This window comes from Stegostoma tigrinum, chromosome 33 (genome assembly GCF_030684315.1).
Source record: "Stegostoma tigrinum isolate sSteTig4 chromosome 33, sSteTig4.hap1, whole genome shotgun sequence".
Classification (NCBI taxonomy): Eukaryota; Metazoa; Chordata; class Chondrichthyes; order Orectolobiformes; family Stegostomatidae; genus Stegostoma; species Stegostoma tigrinum.
Window position 1 is genome coordinate 34,656,763 of NC_081386.1, and position 17,760 is coordinate 34,674,522.

Here is a 17,760-nt window from a genome sequence, read left to right on the forward strand (position 1 = left end):
TTCCCATGTGTAGAGGATTATTTCAAATGAAAAGTTAAAAAAAAGGCTGTCAGTACTGTACTTAAAGAAAGTATGAGCTGTAGGTTCTTGATAAAAGGATTTGAATGACCATAAAATCCTAACAGAACACGTGCTGTACTGACCAGATACAATGCAAAACTAAGGCTTTGTTTATCCTCTCAGGGAGATGTAAAGATCTCTTGCCGCTATTGGAAGAATATTGCAGTCGTGGTGTATTGTCTAATAAGCAAAATTCCACAGACATCTTTAAAACTGATTAGCTGGCCACTTTTGGCCAGTTCTTGTGGGACCTGGCTGTATGTAGCTTTATGTTGGCCTGGAGTAATGACAGCAAAACTATCAGTAAATGAGCTAAAATTGGGTTTTTAAATGGCAGAATATATTCATAACTTCTTTTGATAAACCCGCTGGGTCTGCAAAGCTAATATAGCTTTAATAATCAAGTTGTACATTATATAATTCTTTACAAACATTTTTAAAAATAATACTTAGTACATAATATTTCAGCCTGCTTCAAAGCCACGTGAATGTCCCATTCATCTTGGGATCTATGAAATTTAAATTTAAAGCAAAATAAAAGCACATTTCACTGTCTCAGAAAATATTTGTGATTGGTTTGCTGACATAACTGGCTAGACGGCTGGAGATCATCTGACATGACGTCAGGTTTAAACCAGCATCAGGAAAAGTGAAAATAAGCAAAATACTCTGGACGCTGGAGATATGAAAAATAAACAGAAAATTCTGGAAAAAGTTAGGAGGTCTGGCAGCGAAAGAACTGACAATTCAAATCCAAGATGATTCTATGAGAAGGATGGAAAAGTTATGGGGTGTTATGCTATTAGAAAGGTGGGAAGGATCAGGTGGAACAGGACCAGTGGTCAGGGAAAAGTTAGAGAGCAAGAGAGATTAGAAAAGGAGAAATACACATTACAGATCTCCGTAGACAGTTTTCATACAATTCAGCAGCAGACATCATCACGTTTTATCACCAATTATGAAACCCTGGCAACTGTAAAAGCAATAGTACAGTAACATTACCACTATGACATCACCTCAGCCACCAGGAGAGGGGAATCCTATTACCCAGGAGGAAAAGAAAAATCAGAAGCACTTCAGCAGGGACCCTGACATAATTCCATATACTGCCAACCCTTCATCATTCCATAGCAACTCCCACATTAACTCCACTGTCAGTGTTCTTCATTACAGACCATTTCTAACCATTGGTTACAAAGTGGTCAGAAACATGTGGAGCAGGAAGATGTACAGCACACATGGAATGAATGCATTAGGGATTAGAGAACCCACATGTCTGCCTTCCGAACAGTGCATAGGTCTGGGTGTAATATTCTTACCTTCTAAAGGGCCTCATACAAGTGGGTTTTGCAACTCTGTCCCTCAGGAGGAGAAGACACTTGCTACACCTACTCCAGGCAGAGTCACAACCATTTCTACCCCCCACCCCCACAGTGCACAGTTTTGATTTGCAGTACAATGGAAGGCTGGAATGAATGCTCTTCAGGAAGTGATTTCCAGCCTCTGCCAGTGAGGCCCTAAACACCCAGAGCCTAGTCTTGATGGCTCTTCTTACGAACCCCACAGGCTTCACACCTCCACAGGTTCCCAACCACAATGAAGGGACAATGTCAAATGTCGTCGTCACACTGCCGCTCCCCCCCAATATTACATCACTCATCAATGCTTTACCACATTTATCCTCTCCCCACATCTATCTCCCAGCCTGCAACCCCCAGTTCTTGCAATTAGGTTCTCAAAGCCCTTTCACATAGCAGTAGTCCCCCTAGGCCAGGCAGGCTGATTGTGGCCCAGCTCATTAGCTAACTAACCAAAACAACTGATGAGAAACACTGAGCCCCAGAATGCTGCCTTGCATATTCCCAGCTGTGTTGGCCCTAGCCCCCAGCCTGATCACAATGGAACCACACAACTGTGTGTCATCCACTCCCCAAAGGCAGAGGACAGACCCCTGACCAAGTACACTCCAACCACATGCCTGACCATAGTAAAACCCCTGGACTGGTATCATTGACCGATCTCGACATTGTGGTGGGATCCCCTGACTGCTGAGTGCGTCATGGACCTTGGTGAAAATTAGTCCCCTAAAACTGAGGCATAACTGTTTCCTTGCCAGACATGCAGCGTTTTTGCTGTGTAAGCTGTTAGTGCATGGTGCAGATGCAAAATTGAAATAGTTCTCACGCAGCAAGACAATTTGCCTGGTTGTGTTAACTGTGCTAATAAGTGCAGCAAGGCAAGTCAAAAACAAAAGGCATAGGGATGCTGCGAACATGAAGGCTGGTACTAAGTCAGCAAGCACTGTGACAGCAAACAACCTGCCTTATCTAGAGAGATATGTGCCTGTCCCTGCATACAGTGCGTCCTTGCAGCAGCCTTTCAATTCTAGCTGCTGGTGTGCAGTGTAATGCAACTCTGGGATTTCTATGCATCCTACTCCTGAGATCAGATAGGTCACACAACGATCCTGAGGGGTTGGCAAATATCAGATGCCAATGTCCATGGACGAAAGCTACATGAGGCTGATGCCCTGCATTGCTGCTACTTAGGCAATACACAGGCTTTTCACAGTCAGCACCAAACCAAAGTCACCAGGTATGCACTCTGGCTAGCAACGTTAGAATTTTCAGCATCTAGTTTGCTCGCTAACCCTAGAAGCTACATATTAATGAGGCAAGGTGTGAAGTTTATAGAGTTCTTAACAAGCAATAAATCCCCATAATAAACAAATCACCACTTCCGAGTGAGAATCACATTTCAATGCCTGGGGCTTAAAAGATGCAGCAAGTTGCTCCTAAAGTTGAGATAGGCCTCACTGACTTCTTGCCATAGTGCACACTGTTCACGTCTCTATTAGATTCTGCCCATTGCTTCTTATGTATTTGTTGCCTCCATTTGCTTTGAATGCTGAAACAGCTCCATTAAACATAACTTTTAAAATTGTTGCCATTCTCATTGCATAATGTCCTTGATAGAGCAGTACTTTCCACAATCCAGAAATAAAGAAAATATAAAGATATGGTTGTTACACTAGAGAGTAGTGGCCTATTAATTTTGAAGACAAAGTGAACACTCCAGATGTTACTGGTGCTAACACTGCACTGTTTCATGTTTAAGGCAATGCATACACACTAACAAATCAAATGAAATTAACTATTACTACATTATTAACAAATTAGATTTCAACAATCTGTTAGTTAGTGTGGGTTAATCCCAAAGTGAGTATTAAAAATAAAGTTCAGGAACCACAATGTTGAATACTTCTTTTATCATGTAGGGAAAGTCAGAGCATATTCGTACTTCAGGGCTGGAAATATAGATGAATCTAAGAAAGCCTAATTTCCAGGGCAATGGCCCCTGTCAGCATGAAAACTGAAGGAGTCTTGCCTCAACGAAGTAAAGATTTGCTGTCTACAAACTGGGTTCTGGATATCTGGCTTCAAGAGGAAAATGAATCTGTCCGCTGTTTATGACAACTGTAATGTTTTGTATTTTTTGAAATTACTTAAATAGTCCTAAGTTGTTCGGGGAGTGCAAATGTTTTGTTTCACTACACTCCAAAACGGTATTGAGAGTCGATAGGAACACTGATTTGAGGCCACAATCTGATCAGCCATTATTTTAGTAAATGGCGGAGCAGGCAAGAGCGGCTGAAGAGCCTAATTCTGCTCTTAATTCAAATGTTCATGAAAAGTTTGCTAATATTCATAAATGCAGTGCCTTGACTTGCATGATGGGTGCATCTGTGTCAAATTTGAATCTGAACTAAATGGCTCGAGGTTATTTCAAGAATTTTAGTTAGGACAATATTTAAAAATTATATAACTTATATTAATTCAAACATACACATGCCAACTTCAAAAGTAACTAATTGGCTGAAAAGCATTTTGAAACATCTGAAAATTAAAAGATTTGCTTTGAATAAAATTATCTTTCTTTATCTAGTGCCTTAAACCGCTCTTACCTGCATTATTGATGAGGATATCCAGGCATGTTTCAGTTTCTATAATTTTGTTTGCAAAGGAATGCACAGATTGAAGTGACGACAAATCCAGTTTCTGCACCAGGACATTTCTATTCCCACTTTCTTTTCGGATCTCATCAGCTGCCTTACTGGCTTTTACCAAATCACGGCAAGCTAATATTACACGTGCGCCTGCAACCAGAAAGAGAGGCTGTTAGAATTCTCATCATTAAGTAAGACAACTTACAGCAAAACAGATAAATGAAGTGAACATTTAGCTCTCAAATTGGTTATTTGATGGAACTATTGAGATAATTTTCTACTCTCACTCTGCAAATTCTGCAAACTTTTATCTTCAAATGAGTAATAAGACAGTGTCCCAGAAATCCAAAGTTCAGTACATTCCAACATGTACACCTGACATTGCAACAGTGCTGACAATGAATCCATTGGTTGCAAAGCACTTTGGAACTGCTCAAGATCAAAACAGGTTGTGGTTTTCCTGTACCATTGTCAAGACAGAACAACAGTGCATGCAGGCTTCACGGCAATCCAGAAATGCACTTAGTCTCAGATAATCAAATATTAATTGTCACACAGATTGACATAAAAGCAACAAGTAGCCACACAAAAAATAAAACATGATAGCAAAGAGCAGGGTTACCTCTCTGAGCAAGATCTTTGGCAGTCTCCTTTCCAATCCCAACATTAGCACCAGTAACGATCACTGTTTTTCCATCCAGTTTTGCTTTACTCTTACAAACCCCACCAGAACACCATCGTCTTACAAAAATTAGCCCAATTCCTGTAGAATCATTAAAACAACAGGACAGTCACAAAGAACCTTTCTCATGTATGAAATTGGCTAAGGAAGAGATAAAAATATTTATCCATTCAACTACACAAGGAGTCTATGCATATATAACAAATAAGTGTGGATTCTGGAGATATAAAAATTGTTGGCAGGTCTGACTGTATCTGTGGAGACAAAACAGAATTAATGTTTTGAGTCTTGTGACCTTTCTTCAGATTTATACACACCAACCTCCATGGTATTCCCCATTTAAAAAGTAGGCTTTAGAGACTGTAAAGTCATTTGCTGCACTGCAGATCTTCCAGAAATGGTGTGTGACAGAAGGTTCTCACGCAGGTAAAACAAGACAGCAGGAGGGCAGAGCAACAGTACAAGGGTGCAGGGTGCCACAACAGCACAAACAGGAGAACAAACAGAATGCTGTTTTGCAAAAAGCTGAGAGATCAATAAAGAGTCATCCACATTGCTTTGAACTTGAAGTCCATAGACGTCAGTTCAGATAAACATGGCAGACTTTCTTTTCTCAAGGACATCAATGAACCAGGTGGATTTTTACAACAATCGTATGAACATAGAACATAGAACAATACAGCGCAGAACAGGCCCTTCGGCCCTCAATGTTGCGCCGACCTGTGAACTAATTAAGCCCCTCCCCCTACACTATTCCATCACTGCCCATATGCTTATCGAAGGAGGTGGTATGGTTACACGGTCACTAATATTGAAACTGCCTGCTAATTTAAACTGGTTTAATTAACAATTTAAATTTCCCAGCCACAATGGTGAAATTGGAATGTGCATCTCCAGATGATTAGTCCAGTCCTCTAGATTTAATCCCTTGGTATTTGCCTGGATATTTCTTCTGCTTACGGAGATTGGAGAAGGCTAGCCTTAGGAATAGGAGTTGGCAATTTATTTAATGTGACTGACACAGCAAAGAAAACAAAAATTACATAACAAAGGAACAGAGGACAGAGGTAGAAACATGAGTTTGGGAAGGGAATGGGAGGTGAAGAGGAGGAGGAGGAGGAGGAGAAGGAGAAGGGGGTGCATTTTATTCCCATTCTTCACCTCGCCCAGCAAACTGGTAAGTGCAGAACCAGATTGGTGACAGAATGAGGGACTAGTATGCAGATTTTAAAGGCTTACCCTGAACGACACACAGATTTTTCATCTTTTTTCCCCAATAACAACACCATAATACCTCAGAGATACACGCAACACGTCCCTCACACCCCACCCCCGCCACAACCGCCCAAAGAGGATCCCCCTCGTTCTCACACACCACCCCACTAACCTCCGGATACAACGCATCATCCTCCGACACTTCCGCCATCTACAATCCGACCCCACCACCCAAGACATTTTTCCATCCCCACCCCTGTCGGCCTTCCAGAGAGACCACTCTCTCCGTGACTCCCTTGTTCGCTCCACACTGCCCTCCAACCCCACCACACCCGGCACCTTCCCTTGCAACCGCAGGAAATGCTACACTTGCCCCCACACCTCCTCCCTCACCCCTATCCCAGGCCCCAAGATGACATTCCACATTAAGCAGAGGTTCACCTGCACATCTGCCAATGTGGTATACTGCATCCACTGTACCCGGTGTGGCTTCCTCTACATTGGGGAAACCAAGCGGAGGCTTGGAGACCGCTTTGCAGAACACCTCCGCTCAGTTCGCAACAAACTACTGCACCTCCCAGTCGCAAACCATTTCCACTCCCCCTCCCATTCTTTAGATGACATGTCCATCATGGGCCTCCTGCAGTGCCACAATGATGCCACCCGAAGGTTGCAGGAACAGCAACTCATATTCCGCTTGGGAACCCTGCAGCCATATGGTATCAATGTGGACTTCACCAGCTTCAAAATCTCCCCTTCCCCAACTGCATCCCTAAACCAGCCCAGTTCGTCCCCTCCCCCCACTGCACCACACAACCAGCCCAGCTCTTCCCCTCCACCCACTGCATCCCAAAACCAGTCCAAACTGTCTCCGCCTCCCTAAACTGTTCTTCCTCTCACCCATCCCTTCCTCCCACCCCAAGCCGCACCTCCATCTACCTACTAACCTCATCCCACCTCCTTGACCTGTCCGTCTTCCCTGGACTGACCTATCCCCTCCCTACCTCCCCACCTATACTCTCTCCACCTATCTTCTTTTCTCTCCATCTTCGGTCCGCCTCCCCCTCTCTCCCTATTTATTCCAGAACCCTCACCCCATCCCCCTCTCTGATGAAGGGTCTAGGCCCGAAACGTCAGCTTTTGTGCTCCTGAGATGCTGCTTGGCCTGCTGTGTTATCCAGCCTCACATTTTGTTGTGTCGACCATAATACCTCAACTAGTTTTAGAATCTAACTGATGCAGTCAGAAAAGAACTGAGGTATCACAAGAGGTCAATAAGTAATAAACTCATAATTACCTACAAGCGTCACAAAATATTTACAGCAGAAAACAGGGGTCAATTGATGCAAAAGAATGTCATCCCCAAAATTAGGGCATGAATCAGTAGATAGTGGCAGTTGACAAATAAAATCCTAGGAATATTTAAATCTTAATTAAAGTCAAAAAAGAGAGTAATTTGAACGGTTATGTGAATGTAAAGATACACAATAACACCTTAAAGGACGGAAAGAAAAACTTGCAAACCATTCAAACTGGGATTGATAAACAAGAATGGATCATCACCAGCAATTTTAACACTCAAGGTATATGGCTAAAGCTTGTTGTCACATTTAAAAGCAAGTCCCTAGGAGAAAAAAAGATACATTTCAGGCATTCATATTAACCTGCCATTGTGCATAAGCAGACAGGGATTACATGCAGACAGAGTCTAGCAATTAGTACAATATGCCAGCGGCCACATGGAATGACCGTTATTTCTTCAAGATGTAGGTAAGGGGGATTCATTAACTCTGTTGGCTGGACAGCTTTGTGACGCGGAGTGAGACCAACAGCTTGACTTCAATTCCCACGCTAGCTAAAGTTATGAATGTGGTGGCCCTCAGGTTAAGACACCATCACTCACCTCATTCTAATGCCACAGCAAACCTATGGTCTGGTAAGACTATGGCATCTTTGCCTTTACAAAGAAACAGGCCACTTTCAGTGGTTGAAGGGCGCAGAATATAGCATGAGGTGAGACACATCCTGGAAAGCTGGGGGATCCTTTATATATGCAGATTTAGTCAATACAGTGCGGATGGAGAGGAAACAACAGGTCAGGCAGCAGAGAAGCAGCAGATAATAAAATGTGAGGCTGGATGAACACAGCAGGCCAAGCAGCATCTCAGGAGCAGATGATGCTGCTTGGCCTGCTGTGTTCATCCAGCCTCACATTTTATTATCTTGGAATCTCCAGCATCTGCAGTTCCCATTATCAGAGAAGCAGCAGAGTTGGCCCTGACGGGTTCCAACCCGAAATGTTGACTCTCCTGCTCCCCTGATGCTGCCTCACCGCGCCTCTCACTATTGCAAAAATGCTGCCCCTTTCACGCTTCACCTCAGCTCTAAGTCATCTAACTCGAAACATTAGCTTGCTGGCCCACTGTGATCTCCAGCACTTTTTTTTAATTAACAGCAAATTTAAGTGTCCAAATCTCAGGTTGCTTTTGCTTTCTTAGAAACTGGGAGGAATAATCCCTTTCAAGTTAGGGTATGCCTCAAGTAATACCCAAACACTAAAAATATAGATTCCCTCATACTATATTCATTACCATTAGCACTGCTTTGGTTAAAGAAGTTCTCAGAAAGATAACATTTTAGATACCAGTCTGCCTTTGGGCTCTACTGAAAAACCTTTGTCATGATCTATTGTGTTAGCCTTTCATTCTTGCGAGGCATTCACAAGGCAGACGAGTTAAGTTGCCCAAAGTTAGGACTTTGGAATCTCAACAATTCCTCTGAAGAATTACACTGTGACTGTGATGAAACAATATTCCCATCCATCTTTATGAAGAGGCACAGCCAAAGATTTACCAATGGAAAGACTGCGTCGTGACAAAGACTTACACATTGTTTCTTTTTCTCAATGGTTGCTAACCAGTAGCATGGGGTGAAAAGGAGAAGCAAATTAACACAAAAACTGCAAGATTGCACTAACACGCTAGACATTACATTATGTTAATCTATACATACATCCATAAATTGGAACACTGAACAGATCAGGCTATCTCCATGGAAAGAATTATTTCAGGGTGATGAGTCCTAATGAAAACTCCAAGCTGCAATTTTAAGCTAACTTGCTGGCTCCAGTGATGCTTTCAGTCCTGCTAGGGGTTTCCAGCATTATGTGTTCGCAATTTCTGTAGCATTCAGTTTTTAATTCAGTATTAAAAGTGTTTAAAATATTGTTGATTAAATCCTATCACACTGGTCTGTTAACAAAGGCAAACATGGTCAATAAACCCATGGGTACAATGACTTTGAAATACTTGCTTTTATTGTCCCTACCTTAATAAGAAAGTTCACTTAGCTGGAACATCTTTAAAAGTTGTAATAATCTTGTTACAGGTCAAAAGTAGAACTTACAAAAATAATGACAGGCTGCTATATGTCTTTTAACCATATGAATTAAAATTAAAGCTTATAGCTCGAAGTAGCAAGGAACTGCAATTGCCGAGTTAAACCCCGGCTGACTGTACAGCATTGTAGAGCAGGACACTTCCTCTCGCAACTTTTGTTGACTCTGACTAGACCCTGATTGGGAACTGAGGCTACATTGACAATACAACCAGCATCAACACAAAACCAGCCTGTTGCACACCAGCCCCACAGCCACAGAGAATTTCATGAAACCACATTTTTTTTCAGTGGCATCAGCAAATGAATGCCAGTGCAAAATCAACTAAATGAAACAAACATGATCCATGAAAATTAGTGATTGGGGAATTACTCCTCTTCTTTATAAAGATACCTTTATGAGCAAATCTTGAAACATTTAATGCCTCATCACATTATCAAAATACTTCAAATCAATTATTATGGACAGGAGAATTTCGTAAAGGGAAAATTCAGGTTTTTTTGTACTGTTGCAGGAAGAACTTGGGCTAAGACATCAGAAAACCTCTTTGCTCTTCCTCCAAAAAGTGCCTTGCTTTTTTTAATGTCCTTCAACCCTATATATAAGGTTTTTGTGACACAGTTCTTCATGCCCAAGCTGCAGCCAGGATTAAATCCACGTCAAAAATTGATGACTGGAAGATGCATTCATAATGTGGGCAAATAGGTTGAACATCAACTTGTAAATGCTTCCAACCATACAAAATGGAAGATAGCAAGAGCAAGCAAGGTTCTGGTCAGCCATGTGATGAAAAGAAGCTTTTCCCATCACTATCCATAGCTTCGGGGGTGAAACATACAGCAAGTCCTTACTTAAAGTTGTTTCACTTAAACCTGCAATTTTCAGGTCAGGGTCATGGAGATGTACAGCATGGAAAAAGACCCATTAGTCCAACATATCCATGCCAACCAGATATCCTAGATAAATCCAGTCCCATTTGCCAGCATTTGGCCCATATCCCTCTAAAACCTTCCTATTCATATACACATCCAGATGACTTTTAAATATTGTAATTACACCAGCTTCCACCACTTCCTCTGGCAGCTCATTCCTATTACACCCTCTGCATGAAAAAGCCACCCCTTAGGTACTTTTTAAATTGTTCCCCTCTCACTATAAACCTATGCCCTCTAGTTTTTGATCCCCTATCCCAGAGAAAAGACCTCGTCTATTTACCCTATCCATGCCCCTCAATTTTATAGACCTCTATAAAGTCACCCCTCAGCCTCTGACACTCCAGGGAAAATAGCTCCGGCCTATTTAGGCTCTCCCTGTAGCTTAAACCCTCCAAAACTGGCAACATCCTTGTAAATCCTTTCTGAACCCTTTCAAGTTTCACAACATTCTTCCTATAGCAGGGTGACCAGGATTGCACACTCTACTCCAAAGTGCTAAGGTCTTATAGGAATCAATGTTAAACCTAGAGTTAGGTTTCCTAGAGTCTTTCTCAACAAAATGAAAATGGTACCTTGTAAGATGAAATATACTACTTTAAGTTGCTACATTTATATACTGGAAAAAAATCCAACTTTCTACTTGCAGCACCCCTTGCTTGTTGTAGTTCCTTCCCCACCCTGATCCTCAGAAGGGAACCTGAGGCACCACTACCTGAGATCTATTAGTGAGAGCCCTTACTTTGACTCATTAGCACCCAATCTTAGCATTTTTTTGCTAATACTAACACACAGTACAAGAGATTGTGGACTTCTACCACAGTGCATGAGCGTTAGACCAGTAGTGTTGGAGAGCAATATGGGCAAGGGTGCGTGAGAGAGTGAGTGTTTTTGTTTAGTTGCATGCCATATAGTAAAAGTTGTGCAAAAATATCTTGTTAAATTCAGGTATGAGGTTTTTAAGATAGCACAGATTTTTGATATGTGACTTTGCAAATATTTGCTCTCCCCACAATCCATGTTTAACTAGTCTGACTTAGCTCCAAAATATACATTCAGTAAAATACAACAGCCTAAACAGGTAAACCAATAGGTTCAAGAACAGTTTCTTCCCCACTATTATTAGACTTCTGAATGGACCTCTCAAATTTCATATTTAACACTGATCCTGCTTTTTGTGCACCTTTGCAGCCATAACTTTGTACTCTTGTTCTGTTCAATCACCCTATGATCTTTGTATGTTATGATTTGCCTATACTGTACGCAAAACTAAACTTTTCACAGTACCTAGGTACACATGACAATAGAAATCAAATCAAAGGAAAGAGCTTGACCAGTTTGTTATCAAATGATGTATGCATTGGAAAGTCCAGCAAGGACTCATAGCTAGTGGCATGCCTCAGGGATCAGTGTTAGGAGTGTAATTGTGTTGGGGACCAAGTGCAGTGTGTCAAAGTTTGCAGAAGACACTAAAATAAGTGGTAGAGCAAAATGTGCAGAGGACAAAGTCTGCAGAGGGATATAGATAGGTTAACTGAATGGGCAAGGGCCTAGCAGATGGAGTACCAGGAAAAACTGCAGCATGTTGCTGTGCAAAGGGACCTGTGTGTCCTTGTACATGAATCACAAAAAGGTGGTGTGCAGGTACAACAGGTAAGAAGGCAAATGGAATATTGTCCTTCATTGCTAGAGGGATGGAGTTTAAAAATAAGGAGGCTATGCTGCAGCTGTTTAGGGTTTTGATGAGGCCACACCTGGAGAACCGTGCAGAGTTTTTGTCTCTTTACTTGAGGAAGGGTGTACTGGCACTGAATGGGGTGCAGAGAAGGTCTACTATGTTGTTTCCGGAATGGAGGGGGTTGGCTTGAACAGAGATTGAGTAGATGGGGACTATTCTCACTGGAATGAGAGGAGATCTTAAAGAAACATATAAAATTATGAAGGGCACAGATAAGATAGAAGCAGGGAAGTTGTTTCCATTGGTGGGTGAAACAAGAACTAAGGGGCACAGCCTCAAAATAAGGGGAACAGATTTAGGGCCGAGTTGAAGAGAAATTTCTTCACTCAAAGGGTTGTGAATCTGTGGAACTTCCTGTCCAGTGAGGCAGCTCAAGCTACCTCATTGAATGCTTTCAAGGCATAGACAGATAGATCTTTGAAGAGTAAAGGAAGAAGGGTAACAGTGAGTAGGCGGATAAGAGAGCAGAGTCCACGAAAAGATCAGCCAAGGTCTTACTGAACGGTGGAGCAGGCTCGGTGAGCCAGATGGCCTACTCCTGCTTGTACTACTTATGTTCTCAGTGGCAAGGCTGTCAGTGAAGGCGAGATGGTACCAAAGAGTGGTGACTTCCATTCCAGCAGTGGCAGCACAGTGAAAGAGACTCATGCCTGACCACCGGGCCCATGACAGAGTGCTTAACAAGATGGATTGTAAAGTTATACACTTCTTTTCTTTTTTTTTAATTTATTTTTCTGTGTTTTAAGATGGTGACATTATACAACTACATTATGTAAGAAGATACAGGTGACAATAAATAAATAAAATCAAATTTGAAAAATGTACAACAGATCCGCAAACTGCAGGGGTAACAGAGTGTTGTAGGGTACATTCCAGATCCACTACACATTTTTGAAATGACAACTAACCAGTTAAATTCATTCCAAAACACATATTTAGACAATAAGAAGTCAGCCTAGTTAAATATGCTTAGCAGGTAAACTGTTTACTGTTTAAAATAAGTTGAACCATGAAACGAATTGCCCAATTTTTGCTAAACCCACAAATCAGGAGTACATACAAACAATAAAGCAGCTTATGGCAAGGTTCTCAATTAAACTACTGTATGCAACAAAGAAAAGTTGCTTTAATTGGTCAAATCTTGATCCTAATGTTCTTGATTACTATGAAATGGAACTGGGAAACATATCAGCCATGATCAAATGGCAGGGCAGAATCAATAAGCCAAATGGCATTATTCTGATCGCCATATCATGGTCTTATGGTCCAACTATGTTACGTGAATCCAATTTCAAATTCATCTCATTTTCAACATCATGTTATAGAGGTACAGGACAACTGTTTAGACCATAAGACCATAGGACCATAAGACTTAGGAGTGGAAGTAAGGCCATTCAGCCCATCGAGTCCACTCTGCCATTTAAATCATGACTGATGGGCATTTCAACTCTATTTCCCTGCACTCTCCCCGTAGCTTTTGATTCCTTGGTGAGATCAAGAATTTATCAGTCTCTGCCTTGAAGGCATTTAACGTCCTGACCTCCACTGCACTCCGTGGTAATGAATTCCACAGGCCCACCACTCTCTGGCTGAAGAAATGTCTCCTCATTTCTGTTTTAAATTTACCCCCTCTAATTCTAAGGCTGTGCCCACCGGTCCTAGTCTCCCTGCCTAACGGAAACAACTTCCCAGCGTCCACCCTTTCTAAGCCATACATTATCTTGTAAGTTTCTATTAGATCTCCCCTCAACCTTTTAAACTCTAATGAATACAATCCCAGGATCCTCAGCTGTTCATCATATGTTAAAACCTACCATTCCAGGGATCATCTGTGTGAATCTCCACTGGACACACTCCAGTGCCAGTATGTCCTTCCTGAGGTGTGGGGCCCAAAATTGGACACAGTATTCTAAATGGGGCCTAACTAGAGCTTTATAAAGTCTCAGAAGCACATCGCTGCTTTTATATTCCAACCCTCTCGAGATAAACGACAACATTACATTCGCTTTCTTAATCACGGACTCTACCTGCAAATTAACCTTTAGAGAATCCTGGACTAACACTCCCAGATCCCTTTGTACATCTGCTTTACAAATTTTCTCACCGTTTAGAAAATAGTCCATGCCTGTATTCCTTGTTCAAAAGTGCAAAACCTTGCATTTGCTCACGTTGAATTTCAATCAGCCATTTCCTGGTCAACTCTCCTAAACTGTCTAAAATCTTTCTGCAGCTTTCCCACCTACTCAGTATTACCTGCCTGTCCACCTATCTTCATATCATCGGCAAACTTTGCCAGAATGCCCCCAGTTCCTTCATCCAGATCATTAATATATAAGGTGAACAGTTGCGGCCCCAACACTGAACCCTGCGGGACACCACTTGTCACCGGTTGCTATTCCAAAGAAGAGCATTTTAGCCCACCTCTCTGCCTTCTGTCAGACAGCCAATCCTCAATCCAAGCCAGTAGCTCACCTCGAACACCATGGGCCCTCACTTTACTCAGCAGCCTCCTGTGAGGCCCCTTATCGAAGGGCTTTTGGAAGTCTAGATTTGTTTCTTTTGTTTCCTCCTGTCAGTGACAACCTGTTTTGTGGCTTTAATACTCGAAGAATAGAGCCATGGGACATAACCTCAAAGTTAAGGGAGAGCAGATTTAGGACTGAGTTGAGGAGGAACTTCTTCACCGAAAGGGTTGCAAATCCATGGAAATCCTGCGAGTGAGCCAGTTGAGGCTACCTCATTGAATGTTTTTAAAGCAAAGACAGATTTTTGAACAGTAAACAAATTAAGGGTTATGATGAGCGGCAGGTTAAGTGGAGCTGAGTCCATGAAAAGACCAGCCATGATCTCATTGAATGGTGGAGCAAAGCTCGATAGGTCAGAAGGCCCACTCCAGCTCCTATTTCTTATGATTTTATGGAATAAAGTAACTTAGTTCTGATCATCTTCCACTCACTCTCTACTCAGGTACTGGCAAATATGGGGTGCAACTGCTGATCATCTTCTATTATCACACTCCACTCCAACCCACATATCCGTGCCCCCCTCCCCAAATCCACATACCTCCCCATGACATCCACGTCCCCCACCACTCTGTCCCCTCCCCACACCCACATCCCTAATACCCCACTCCTCCCCTACCCCGTTAAAGTACATATAATTTAATGTCGAGACCTTACCGCCAGCTCCACACCGCTGGCCTCTGCCACAAACATTTCGCGTTCAAATGGCAATGTTTGCCCACCGTTTCCAGAAAGTTCGTTGAACAGCGACTGCCTCCGAGCCAAGGAGCTTTCGATCGAGCCACCGCAGCTCCACCGGCCCCGACATGATATGGAATAAAACCTCAACATCTCACCTGTCACCACCAGAGAACTGGCCAACACCCAGTGTCGCTGCAAAATCTGCACCATTGACCACCGCTCCATAACGAACAACTGACCGAATCCCTGCGGCTGGGAGCAGACGCCAACCGGTGGTTGGGGGGGGGGGGGGGGTGCCTAGAGCTCAGGGGGCGGGGCGGAGCGGGCTGGTGGGCGGGGAGAGGGCGCCGGTGACAGGGGGCGGGGCCTATAGCCCAAAAGGCGGGGCCTGGGATAACAGTGTAGAGCTGCTTGAACACGGTAGGTCAGGCTGCACCTTAGGAGCACAAAAGCTGACGTTTCGGGTTTCTAGGATCTAGGGAACGTCAGCTTTCCTGCTCCTGTGATGCTGCTTGGCCTGCTGTGTTCATCCAGCTCCACACCTTGTTATCTCAGATTCTCCAGCATCTACAGTTCCTACTGTCTCTGAGGAAAGTTGATCCTTCGGGTCAGGACTGTCCTTCAGAAATGGGAGGGGTAAGGGAGCTCAAATAAATAGAGGAGGGGTGGGGCGGGTGAGAGGTGAGAAATAGGGAGTGGTGGGTAAGGGAGATAGGCGGAAGATAGGATGTACAGTTTGTGTCAGCTCGAGGAGGCAGGGATGAGGAGATTTTGAAGCTGGTAAAATCCACATTGACATCGTTGGGCTGCACATAGGAGAAATATGAGGTGCTGCTCCTCCAGTTTCTGGATGTTGTCATTGTGACACTGGAGGAGGCTCAGGATGGATATGTCGCCCAGGGAGTAGGAGGGAAAGTTGAGATGGTTCACAACCTGAAAGTGTTGTCATTTGTTGCAAACAGAGCGCAGGTGCTCTGTAAAACGGTCTCCAAGCCTCCGCTTGGTCTCATTGATGTAGAGGAGCCCACAGTGGCAAAGTGGTTCAGTGGTTATTACCTCACAGCACTAGGGACCCAGGTTTGATTCCACCCTTGGACGACTTGGAGTCTGCACATTCTCCCCGTGTCTGTGTGAGTTTCTTCCAGATACTTTTGGTTTCCTCCCACAGTCCTAAGATGTGCAGGCTAGGTGGATTTGCCTGTAATGTTTGGGGATGGGGATAGGGATGGGGATGTTGTTCTGAGAGTCCATGTGGACTTGTTAGGCCAAAGGGCCTGCTTCCACACTGTAGGGACTCTATGAAATTCTTTGAAAATATCAGGAACAGTGAATGAAGTGGACCTCATTGACAGATGTGCAGGTGAACTTCTGTCTGAGGTGAGAGGGGTGGCGTAGGGGTAGGTTGCAGTACTTCCTCTTGTTGCAGGAAAAGGTGCTGGCGTTGGTGGGGTGAGTGGGGAGTGTAGAACAGAGAAGGCAGTTGTGGAGAGAGCATCGCCCCACTCATTGCAGATGTCACCCCACCCACTGCAAATGTTGCTGACATCATCACTAACTCCAACCCCACACACGGCTCCAACCCAGCCACCAGCTCTAAGCCCTGCTGGGTCTTCACCATCCCCCCAGACCTGCCCTTCAATGAGGATGAACAGTCAGTTCTTAGTGAAGGACCCATCTTCATTCCTCTCTGCCCACACTTCAATGAATTCTAATCATGCTTGGACATCGATGACTTTTTCCACTGCCTCTGCCTCTGCACCTATTTCTTTAACTGCGAGTCTAACTCACTCTCTACAGACCCCTACTCCCGCCTCCAACACACCCCATCCTTCAGGACACCACCCAAAGGCCTCCCACCCTCCCTCAACCTCAATCTCCAACTGCAGTCACGCCATCGATCACCTCAACCTCTCCACCCTTCTCACTCACTCCAACCTCTCCTCCACGGAACATGCAGCCCTCCACTCCAACCTTAACCTCACTATCAAACCTGCAGATAAACGGGTTGTAGTAGAGTTATGGCGCACTACTTTTACATCGCTGAGACCAGGCACCAACTCTCCGACACCTCCTCCTACTACCCCCTTGATCATGACCATACCCCTGACCACCAAAACATCATCTCTCAAACCATTCACAATTTCATCACCTCAGGTGAACTCCCGCCTCCAACCTCATCATTTCCCAAACCCGCAACGCCCATTTCTATCTCCTTCCCAAAATCTACAAAACTGACTGCCCTGGCTGACCCATTGTCTCTGCCTGCACCTGCCCACTGAACTTATCTCTGCTTACTTTGATACAGAGATAAGAGGAACTGCCGATGCTGCAGAATCTGAGATAGCACGTTGTGAAGCTGGATGTACACAGCAGGTCAGGCAGCATCAGAAGAGCAGGAAAGTTTGACTTTTTGTGTCGAGACCCATCTTCAGAAATGGGGGAGGAGAAGGGAAGGGAAGGGGATTCTGAAATAAAAAAACAGAGACGGGGGAGGCGGGTAGAAGATGGATAAAGGAGAAGATAGGGT

At 43.6% G+C, this 17,760-nt stretch overlaps 1 protein-coding gene across 1 annotated transcript in view; it reads right to left on the bottom strand.

Annotated features, from left to right (window-relative positions):
* Positions 1–15,506, bottom strand: part of si:ch211-107o10.3 (uncharacterized protein LOC407663 homolog) — a 38,396-nt gene extending 22,890 nt beyond the window's left edge. Inside the window, exons 1-3 of the mRNA XM_048562819.2 lie at positions 15,389–15,506; positions 4,689–4,829; positions 4,025–4,216 (exon numbers count right to left, since the gene is read on the bottom strand). Of these exons, the coding sequence (XP_048418776.1) occupies positions 4,025–4,216; positions 4,689–4,829; positions 15,389–15,458 (403 nt within the window). The 5' untranslated portion in view covers positions 15,459–15,506. The remainder of the gene's footprint in view (positions 1–4,024; positions 4,217–4,688; positions 4,830–15,388) is intronic.
* Positions 15,507–17,760: the final 2,254 nt, after the last annotated feature.